At 26.2% G+C, this 12,055-nt stretch overlaps 1 protein-coding gene across 1 annotated transcript; it reads right to left on the reverse strand.

Annotated features, from left to right (window-relative positions):
* Positions 1 to 2,504: 2,504 nt before the first annotated feature.
* LOC135930918 (uncharacterized) lies at positions 2,505 to 11,497 on the reverse strand. The gene is made up of 8 exons (XM_065467719.1): positions 11,409 to 11,497; positions 6,948 to 7,041; positions 6,733 to 6,881; positions 6,400 to 6,673; positions 3,732 to 3,824; positions 3,528 to 3,676; positions 3,253 to 3,463; positions 2,505 to 3,086 (listed from the first exon to the last, which is right to left on the reverse strand). Exons 2-8 carry the CDS (start codon positions 7,032 to 7,034, stop codon positions 2,505 to 2,507), a joined length of 1,545 nt encoding a protein of 514 aa, XP_065323791.1. The 5' UTR covers positions 7,035 to 7,041; positions 11,409 to 11,497.
* Positions 11,498 to 12,055: the final 558 nt, after the last annotated feature.

The following is a 12,055-nucleotide window of genomic DNA, read 5'->3' on the forward strand; positions in this document are numbered from 1 at the left end:
ATATCAAAGATATATTTATAATACAATTGTGCTGTCTATTATATATTAATGGATCTAGAGCATTAAGAGTTTGCTAAAATATTGTAAATTATCTGCTATTTATTTTTTAATATATACTGTTCTTGTATTAATATAAATATTAATTACCATTTAGCCATTTAAATTTAATTTAAAATAAAAAGCATTTTTTAATTTATTTGCCAAATCTGTTACAACGTTTCAAAATTATACAATTTTATAATCGCTTCAAATATATTTGTGGCCATTTTAGGTCATTTGACGTTTTTTCACAAATGTTCATACGATCTAGTGGACCCTAACCCACGCTACAACTCCTGGTGGGTGATGAAATTGCACTTCGTGCAATTTCTGGCGTGGTAATGAATGAACGAATTATATTAATGGTAGTCCTGAATTTAAAGATCTACATTTGAAAAAATATTGCTATATTTTACTAAAATAACCAAAAACATTAAAGTAGTAAATAACACTGATGTCTAGTAACATTTTTTTTTATTCTGTGAAATAATTTTGAGTTACAAATATTTATTAATTTTTAATAAGTAAATTATATTTATGAACAATGAAATATCATATTGAACTTTATTTGAATTTATATCGATTGTAGACTAAATACTTATTAGTAGTATACAATTAAAATTTATCAAGATTCTTAATTTCATCGTAAAGAACACTTCTATGCGTTTTAAGTTTTAACACTACCAAATATGCAAAAATAGCTAAAAATATTTATGATAATTTTTAAAACAGCTACAATATCAAAATTTTTAAACAGATTCACAAACAAATTTAGAGGTTCCAGATGATCAAATAATTAACGGTTTAATTAAATGCCCACAAAAAATAAATAGGGTAGATACTTCAGACTAAAAGTCACAAAAACTTGACCCTATTTTGGACCGGGTTTAACAATTTGTGCTAAATATTTTCATGGGTGGGTCTCAACTTTGCAAAAATTTTTGAAAACTTAAAAATCACTTTTATATTTTAATAAAAAAAATTGCTTTTTTGAGGCTTATAAGTGTAAAAGATCATAAATTCTCCTGCATTTTTCATCTATTTTTTTCTCGCAAAATCTTAGTTCAAAGTGATTTTTATCCAGCGTATTTAAATTGTAGAATGGTATTTAAGTTTTTGAATCATGTCATCTATTTTTTTTTCAAATTATAAACATTGTTTCATTTATAACCAAAATTCTTTAAGTATTGCCATTTAACAAGGGTTTTAAATGCGAAAAAAGCTTTTTCAAAGCCAATTATTATCTTAATCGTCCTTGCGGTTAGATTAGTTTAAACTACAATGACGTGGATTTCTAAAACCAAAAAATGGCCCAAGAATATGAAAATTGAAATGCACAATAACTGAATATATAAAAAACTATTTATAATGGTATATTATTCTAACTTTATATTTTATGGTAAATAATTATTGGGAGAGAAAATTTGTATAGAGGGACTCGTCTCATACTAGTGTTGTTAAACAGCTCGTTTTGAGCTGATTTTTAAAAACGGCTAACTCAATATATAGAAAAATACTACGCAAGTCTGAAGATTTAGCTAATAAGACATATACTAACGAAATCTCTAGACTTAGGCAATATTCTTCTGGCTCAAATATTGAGTTCGTTTAACAACACTATTTCATACATAGCATAGCTTCTGAGAAGCGTTCGCCTTAATTAAAGATGGGATGAATGTTAGGATTGTCTTCCACTTTCTGAAGTATGCTAACAGGGTGGTGATTATTTAATAAAGCAGTGAAAACAAATTTCTTTAATCTATCCTAGTGACTATAAAAAAAATCTAAAATTAAAAATTTACTATCAACAAACAAAAATATAAAACTGGAAAATATCATAATTTTCTTAGAAATAGAATAAAATTATTAGTCGTCACTATCAAAAAAGAATTAAGACTAATAATAACAAAAAGCAGGCTCGATGTTAGAATAGATTAAAGTAACTAATGGCATTGCTAGTTGAACCAAACAGTTGGACCACATATAAAGAACGACTGGGGCGTGATTAGGACCGATTTCATTTGGCTTTTAATATACCTATCTAATGAAAAATATCATTCCAAATACTGACCCCCATACTTTACTACCTTAATGTGATAAATATTGCAGAGCAATTTTAAAAACGTTTTATTGGGATTTTTTTAAATAAATTATACATTCATTCTTTGGTATCAATATATAAATATCTTAGCTGTAGCCAGAATTTTAATAAAGGGAAGGTTTTAGGGTGGCAAACTTATCTTCTAGGATATATATTTTTCTTAAACTAAATAAAATAGTCATAATGTATCGCATTGGAAATTTTTATTTTTTACATCCACCAGGATCATGATTAAATAAGAGTGAATTATTTTGAAGAAACAAACATTTTATTAAATATATCTAATACGAAAATCATATGATTTTTTTTTGCAAAAATATTCTTTGATAAATGCTATTATTCCCATTTGGTAATTTATCTCATTTTACGTGTATAATACATTAGAAATTTTACAATCTTTCGAAGAAGTCATAAGTAAGTCATTTTTTTTCCACTTTAATTCAATTTTAGAAGAATTTTCGTCATTTAATTCGAGGATGTAAAGATATGGTCGATAAATGCCAATTCCTCCGGGAATTAACTCAAAATGTCTATAAATCTTTTTTTCATATTTATAAATGGTGGCCCTCCCGTATAATTTCACTGTAATAGTTAGTATGCCATTAAAATCTAAAATCAAATCTATTCCAGTTATATATGGTACCATATTTGGGATTCTAAAATTAATTATACAAACTTCACTTTCTGTAGACAATTTTTCAGAACTAAAATAATTTTCGGTATAATTAAATTTTTTTATAGAAATGTCACATATTTCGGTGTCATTTAACAAATGATGACGTTGTACTAATTCTTTTATGTCTAAGATATTGAATTCTCTTATATAAGAAATCGGATCGAATTTGTTTTCCGATAATTTAGATATTATATTGTTTGAATCGTTAGAAATTAAATCTTTGGCGATTTCATTTTTGGCCCATTCTACCAGAAAGGCGAAAATAATTTGCTTTGGTATGTATTTTATATCATTTAAAAATGTGATATATTTTTGTATTAGATCAACAGGTGAGTTTAGAAATTCATTTGAAGCAAACATGGTATAATAATTTTCTTTAAGACACTAAAATTGATCATTTTTATTGTATATAATGGAAAAATTTTGTAATATTTACATGAAAACAATTATTAATATCAATTTCTGGATGAATTTGCGATGCTAGGTATAGTGTAAAAGCCCTATCATAATATTCTGTTTTCTTATTTACTTCTTCCACACATTTTGAAATTAAGTCCTCCAATAAATATTTTTTAGCTCCATATAAAATTTCTAAAATTTCATCAGCTCTCATTTCCCTAAAATCGACTTTGTCTGTGTATATATTCCTTATGGTATTTGTAGAAAATAAGTATATAATAAAAATACATTGTATTTGTACAAATAATTTACTTTAAGATAACTTCGAAAGCTTTTACACTAAGATCTCTAATGCTTATGCAATTATTTTCCAATTTCACACTCCCATAGAACATGGTATAAAACATTTCACTTTGACATGATAGAATAGGTTTATGGGCGTATATTATTTCCCCTTTCACCTTTAAAATGATAAACCAAAACTTTGTTTAAATGGAATTAAATAAATATTAAAACCTCGAAACTGACATCGGACATGTAAGAATTTTTGAACAATCTTTCATTTATTTTCGCGCGATCTTTAAATGATTTAAAATTTTCCGTTATTTTCTATAATAAATATAAATATTTTAAAAAATTGAAACGCGGGAAAATATTTTTCGTATTTATTATTGTTTGGGTTAATTAAAATTTAAGAAAAAATAATCCTTTCATGATGAGGGTAGGTATTCTTGGTTCCATGTCAATTCAGCGAAACTTTTATCGCGAAACACTTTTTCGCGAATGTCGTTTATCGCAAATGGATTTTATAGCGAAACTTTTATCGCTAATCCATAATAGCGAATACTATTCCGCGAAACAAATATCGCGAATTCATAATAGCGAATACTATTCAGCGAAACAAATATCGCGAATTTTCTATAGCGATAGAGGCCGAATTAATGGTAAAGCTTTGACATGAATTGCGAAGAGTACAAATTTATTTTAATATATAATAAACTTTTAAATAAAATAAATTCCTTCCGATAAATATGTAGATTTGGATCTAATTTTTATATATTTTGACTTTAAAAATATGGATAATATTCGAATTCAAATTTAAATTTGTAAATTATAATTTGAAAAAAATTATTCACCAATATTTATATATAAAAGGATTGCAGTTGTCGCGCTTTCCCGCTTTTTATCCTTTAGTCACTAAAAATCCCACCTCACTCTTAGAATATAGGAGGTATGGCCGGGCCTAAAAATTTTTGCAATTTACAAAATGAGAAAATTGAATAAGACACCTATTTAATCAAATATAGCCACTTTTTATAATTATTTTTTATTATCCTTCATTTATATACTCTTCTCAAAATTTAGAACATGTTTTTAACAAACCCCCCCCCCACCCTTGTCGTGGTAAATTATGTAAAAGTAAATAAATAAACACTTAACCCATTTTGCCATGATTTCCCGATATTGGAATATCTTTATTTTCTTGATTTGGAACATTTTCTATTTATTTTCAAAAAATCCTGATTTTTTTAATTCCATTTTATTAGAAAAAAATGAGTAAAAGTGCTTACAAATTGAGTAGAAGCGTTTAGAGATGTTTTCATAAAAACGCTATGATTTAAATTGAACTGGTGTTATTTTAAAAAATGATGAAAACTATTTAACGTTTTAGTTAGACTTGTGAAATCAGCAAAAATAAAAAACTAAAATAATTGAAGATCTAATGATTTATTCCATAATTTATTCTTCATAAATATTACAAATTTATGTAATAATAGAATTTTTTTTGATTAATCATAACTTTGCAGTTATTTCTATTTATTAAAATGCGAATAGAAGAAAAAGGAAAGGTCATAATATTGAAATGAATTAGTTGCTATTATGTCAAAGTTATATCGATGTGCATTATCTCAAAATTGTAATTAGGAGGCATTAATTATCAGTAAAATCTTCTATAATTAAAATAATCTGAGAAAATCAATAAAAATTCTTAGCTTTTTATCTAGATTAGAAATAAAGTATTACTTTAAATGACATAAAGCACACTTTTAAATTTTATGTTGGGGGAGGGTTAACTTATTCTGGTAAAAACTTAACCCAAAATGTCCGCTCCATACTTACAACCATGAGTGAGTGAGACCAGGAAGACTAATATATTTTCTATCACATCAGATAGAGGTTACATGCTTATTAAATAAACAATACGTAATAAAATCTTCTTAAAACATTCGCGTTTATGATTTAAGAAACTTCGGTTTGTAAATTGATATTGAATATATCAATTTCACTTAAAATGAATTCATAATTTTCGCGGTCATGCGCTCTCTATAATAATTTCGCGCAAATACATTCGCGGTAGAAAATTCGTTATAAATAGTTCGCGATTAAAGTTTCGCTATAACAAGTTCGCGATCAAAGTTTCGCTAAAATGTATTCACTCTAAAGTATTCGCGGTTTAGGTTTCGCGGAAATAAATTCGCGATAATGAGTTCGCGATCAAAGTTTCGCCAAAATGTATTCGCTATAAAGTATTCTAGGTTAAAATTTCGCGAAAATAAATTCGCTATAAAGAGTTCGCGATAAAAGTTTGGCTAAAATGTATTCGCTATAAAGTATTCGCGGTTAAGGTTACGCGGAAATAAATTCGCGATATTGTCTTCGCTATAAATGTTTCGCGGAAAAAAATTCGCGGAATTGGTATCGCTATAAAATTCCTTCACGATAAAAGTTTCGCTGAATTGACCTGATACGCAAAAAAACATGGGGTGACCAAAAATTCACTTTACAATTTTTTTTTTTATAATTCATTCAAAGTTATTTTAAATAAGGTTTTATCAGTTGCATAACTTCTGTAATATTTTGAAACAATTTTTATTCCAAGGATATAATGTCTCAGAAAACTAATATTCAATCGTTTTAGACCCTAAAAAATATATTTTAAAATTTTGAGAAAAGCTGCAAAATAAAAAAGAAAGTTCCTATGAAAATCATTTTCGGGAAAAAGAATTATCCAAATAAAAAAAATATGGTGACCATTAATTGACATTTAAATGTGTATAAATTTTTGTATTATATCAATAGGCGAGTTTAGGAGATTTAGTTGAATTAAATACAAAACCTTACTCATAGTTTATGACGCTAAGAATTAAAATAGTCGTCAAAATATAAACTAATCAACATTTACCACTAAATAATCTTCGATATCCATTTCTGAATGAATCGATGACGCCAAATATGATTTTAAAGCCCTAAAACTATCATCAGTTTCGATAATCTGAGGCTGAGTTACATCATCACGGGAAATAGGAAAAGGAACGGCGTTCTCGTTACTAATATTAATTTCTTCTGCACATTTTGAGATTAAATCCTTCAGCATATATTTTTCTGCTCCATATAAAATCTCTAAAAGTAATTTGCTGTCCATACCTTTAAAATCAATTTCACCAGTGTATATATTCCTTAGTAGCGACAAGGTAAAATTTTTTAATTAAATACGCATTTATATCGAAAATTTAACTTCAATATGATTTCAAAAGCCTTCTTTGACAGATCCTCAACGCGTACGCAACTATCCTCGAACTTCGCGTTACCATAAAACATGGTATAAAAGATTTCACTTTTACATGATAGAAAATTTTTATGAGCGTACATTATGTCCTCTCCCACCTTATATGATAAAATAAATGAAAGTTGGTTTAAATGGAAGAAGATATTATAAGATGTAAATATAACCTGGAATTTAATATCTGACATGTACGAATTATTATATAAACTTTCACCAGTTTTCGTGTGAATGCTCAATTCTCTAAAATTTTCCATTATGTTCCTAAATAAAAAACGACATTTTTATAAGCGCATTGTAAATATGTTACGTTTAATGATAGGTAAAATTCGCATGGTTAGATAGGATGTTAATTATTTAAATCGAATATTTTAATAATCCGTTATTAACACATATTTCGGGTTTAATCCATCCATGCAATAATGAAGGCTAACTGAAATTCACGCCCTTTGATTCATGGTTATGTTACATACCCAAACCAGCTACTCAACTATAAAAGTTGCTTAGTTACAAAATATTATATTAAAGTAAATTACACGATTTTTTCTAAAAAAATACTAAGCCTAGCGGGGAAAATAATATTCTTGCTTGTTTTATTAAAATGATATATTCCTTGGAATTAGGACAAAAGTAATGGCTACCGAACTATTATATGTAACGAACCAGGCCAGTGGCGATGAGAGGGGGGGAGGTTGAAACCCCCCCCCCCCTCGGAAAAAAACTTTTTTTTAAAATTTTTTTCTTATTGCAAATAATTTTATTAATAAAATGGTTTCAATTTATAAATAAAATTATATACGATATGAAAATGAAATATATTTAAAAAAACAAATAAGAATTTTTAATTTTAAATGATATATATTGTTTTATAAAAATTTTAATTAATTTTTTAGATAAAAGAAAAATCATTTAATTCGGGAAATATAATGAGAAAGTAAGGGTGATCGCTAAGGGAATAAAAATTTTAAACCTAGAATTGTTTGTAGATAGTCCAATCGTTCAAATATTGATGCATCTACGATTGATGATTTTTATAAAATAAATATTTTTACTCCCCTTATTGATACATTTTTATTTCAATTAAAGGAAAGATTTATTAGTCACAATTTTATTTTAAGCAGCTTTTATTTTCTTTTGACGGTTGAGTCTAAATACACTTGGAACGCGAGAGGATATTAAGAAAATCTCAGAGTTTTATTCTGATGAATTATCAAGATCGTATGTCAACTTACTTTGTGATGTCAAATTTTGGTATAAAAATTTTGACAGAATAGAGTACTCTTTGAGACCAAAATATGCTTTGCAGGCCTCCATGTATAATTGCACTTTAGATTCCCTGCCTAATATCAAAACATTGCTTTTTTACCTTAGCTACCTTACCAATTAGCACCTGCACTAATGAAAGGTCTTTTTCAACTTTAAAAAGGTTAAAAACCTATTTAAGAAATCGTACCAGTGAAAGCCGTTTAAATGGATTCGCAATATTAAATATTTATAAGGAGATTATTCTAGATAAAAACTTAATCTCAGAGAAAAGTAGACCTCTTTTTATAAATTCAAATTATAAAATTGCTATATTATTATAATACAATCTTAATTATAAAATTTTTATATTCAAAACGTAATTATAATGAATTCTTAGTCATAATATTTATGTAATATACTATTTTTAATAAAAAATATTGCATTTGCACTAAGAATTAATGATCTGCATAGGGCCTAATTTTTCAAGCCCAGCCCTGCCCGAAATTATTTTATAAAAAGTCCGAAATTTTTTTTAAAAAGTTTTGTCGGCCGGGCCCGAATTTATTTAATCATAGAAATTCATTATTATAATTACTCAAAATAAAAAATATATGTTATATGGCGTCTAGTTTTTATAAAATCAAATATTTTTATTTAACATAAAATTGATATATTTTAAAAAATTTACAAGGCCCGACCCAACCCGGCCCGAATTTTTAAAAAAATATTAGGCCCGACTGAGCCCGACTTTCCTACTTTTGCGGATCTCTAATAAGAATTATTTATGTTTTATTAATATACTCATTTATATTCATTATATTATAATTGTTAAATTAGATTTTTTTTTAAATACCGCACAAGAATTACTCATATTTTATTGTAATTCTATTTTTTTTTTAAATATAGTTATTTAGAATAAATCTTTAATATAATCTGTATAAAATTACATTTTGAAATTTATTTTATTGTATAAAATAATAAATAAAATCTATATCTATAATGAAATTTTCTGCAAAATTTTGTTATATGCAAAAATTTAATTAAAATTATTATTTTTAACATAGAATAAGATATATTGAGTGATCATAAAAAATGGGAGGTTTGGGGAAGGGGGGCGATCTTATTCTTCTTCCTACACCGAATGGTTTGAATTAATTTACAATTGACTAAACTTTGATAAAATTTTCAGAATAACGCTTTCAGTCACGTATTAATCATAAATTTGGCCAAAATTTAGTTACTAAAATTTTTTCATTTATGCTGGCTACTATCGTGGTTAAGCACCAATAAAGCACAAAATTGAGAAATTTTTAAAATGTGGCAAAAATTTTAACCCCCCCCCCCCCCATGGATCAATCTTGGCTACGCCACTGAACCAGACGAAAATTTTGTCAATAAGACTTGGTTTTAGCCAAAAACAAACAGTTTCAATATAAAAAACGAAGAAATCAACTAATGATCTTAGCAGATTTTATTTCAATATGTGCCTGGAGATATAGAACAATCATTATCCCTTACCCCAAGAAACAATTTCAATTTCTGGGATATCATCAGACCCAGCCCATGTGGAACTGTAAAATAGAACTACAAAAATCTTACTGAGCTTAAAAATTTACAAATCCGAGAAGTAAAAAATTATTTATATAAATACAAGCCCACTCTATTTGTATAATGAAGGTAACAAATAAATACTTCACTTAAGATATTTAAAAATAATAGAACAACTCAAAATAACCTTTCATTAAAATAAAGGTAAATTTCTTATTCACAACTCATATAAGAAAAATTTATTTCTGACATCCATAATCAAATAAAGGGCAAAATTTTTTTTAACCCATTATCAAATAATGGATAAATATGTTATTCTAGGTCATTCTTGATGGGTTATCTGATAGTATATATATATATATATATATAATGAACTTTTACCTCCATATTAGTAAGAAAGTAATCTTCTATAAAAATAATAAGTAGGACCACAAGGTTATCCATTACTCACAGTGTTACAGGCCTGGCCCAGGTGTTTTCAAAAAATTTTTAGACTTGGCACAAGTATATTTTAAAAAAATTAGAAAATATGGGCCAGCCCGGGCTTAGGGCCTGTAGGTCTTTGAAATATATTAAACAGATATATGTATTGCCCTACAAAACCTTCTTCAGATTAAATTAATAAGTTATAAATTTCAAATGTATTAAACATAAAGACATTTTTAGATTATTCAAATCAGTCCCAAAGCTCTTAAATCTGAAATTTTGGGCCGGGCTGTACAAAAAAATAGTGGTCAGGACATGTACATTTTTAATAATATATATTTGATGAATAAAATAGGGTGTTTTTAATTTAGTCACTCCCCAATATCATAAATAGTTATGTAGTTCGGTTCATCAACATATATTTTGGTTTAGGCAAGAAAACTATAGTTAAAAATTGAAACTGGCTGGGCTAGGAAAACTAAATTCATTCTGGGCTGGTTATGAGAATTTTGTCATTTTCCAACAACTGATTCACATATATGTTACAATTATTTGTTCATATTAAAGGTACTATAAATATATACTTCATTAACATATCCTATAAAAATAATATTAAAAAATTTAAATAAGCTCTTATCAAAACAAAGATAATTTATTGATTCACACCTCATAAAATAGGTTATTTTATTATTCCTCCATTATCAAATAACAAAGGGGTCATTTCTGATTACCAATAATCAAATAAAGGAGAAATTTATTATTCCCCATCATTTTTGACAGGAACAATTTTTATATACAAGTAAACTATAATAATAAGACTACTCTATGAAAAGATGAGATATTAGGGCTGAAAGATGCTTCAAATAAGTTGAGAGCCCAGTCCTTATTTTTTAATTTCAGAATAGCAAAATTGAGAAAATTTTTTTAAAGATAGAAATTTATATCAAAAAAATTCACAATCTTATAAATAATTTATGCTTAGTTGTGAATACCTATATTTGCTGAACCTTTAGAAAATTATTTTAAAACACCTTTGTAATGTGATAGTCCCTTATATATTGCTGTTGGAGAGTGAAGTATATAAAAAATAAGGCTTTATTGTATTAAAATAAAATATATTAGATTTAGAAAAGTATATATTTTTTTGTACCTTCAACTATGCAGATGTTAGTAATGGATAAATCATAAAGTTTTTAATCAATGTAAGCTAAATGAATGAAATAATTATGTTAAATGAATATTCTGATTCTCTCATCAGCTTTCAAAATTCTAAAACTATGGTTGAAAGTAAAACTCTTTATTAAAATATCTATATTAAGATCCATTAATATTATTTTATAGTTGAGTTTAAAAAATTGAGAAAAGTAAAATATAATATAATTTATGAATAATCACCATATGCATAGTAGTACCTCAAGTCGATTGTGATTTTGAAACGAAAATTAAGGGTTCGATAATGGTAAATGGCAAAAAATTAGTCTTCTTAAATTTTAAATTGTACGGGTAAAATAAAACTGTGAATTGACAGGTAATCTGAGAATGAACATGTAAACTGAGAATGAACTTCATAATTCCAAAAATAATGATGGTCTTCAATTTTTTTTTCTGTTTTATTTATATTTATATATGTTAGTTTACACAAAATGAGCCAAAAGAAAAATATATTTATTAAACCAAAAATATTTTTAAAAATGACTAAACTGAATGGACATCATAACTCCAAAAATAATGAATGAAACTTCAAAGTTTTTTTATGAATTTATAAATTCGTACCAAATAAATTAATCCAAAGCAAAGAATTATGCCTTTATAATTCATATTTTTTTAATTAAAAACTTAATTTTATATATATTACGCCATCTAACGGGAATATATTTATTAATTAAAAATTTTATTATAAGTTTTATATTTTCTATATATTATATCATTTTTTATACATATTATAGATTTATGGACTATATTTTCTTCCATATTCTGTTTTATTTAATTAGATAATTTTAATTTTGGATAAATTTGATATATTATAAAAACATTTTATTTATATTTTAAAATATAATTA

Source organism: Gordionus sp. m RMFG-2023, chromosome 1, assembly GCF_954871325.1.
Source record: "Gordionus sp. m RMFG-2023 chromosome 1, tfGorSpeb1-WG-v2, whole genome shotgun sequence".
NCBI classification, from domain to species: domain Eukaryota; kingdom Metazoa; phylum Nematomorpha; class Gordioida; order Chordodea; family Parachordodidae; genus Gordionus; species Gordionus sp. m RMFG-2023.

What these genes read in the sequence shown, in the direction of transcription:
- LOC135930918 (XM_065467719.1), bottom strand. Translation starts at nt 7,034, where the DNA reads ATGGAAAATTTTAGAGAATTGAGCATTCACACGAAAACTGGTGAAAGT. An exon ending in TGTCAGATATTAAATTCCAG is followed by an intron (nt 6,882 to 6,947) that starts GTTATATTTACA and finishes TTATCATATAAG; the next exon opens with GTGGGAGAGGACATAATGTA. An exon ending in GCTTTCGAAGTTATCTTAAA is followed by an intron (nt 3,464 to 3,527) that starts GTAAATTATTTG and finishes AAATACCATAAG; the next exon opens with GAATATATACACAGACAAAG.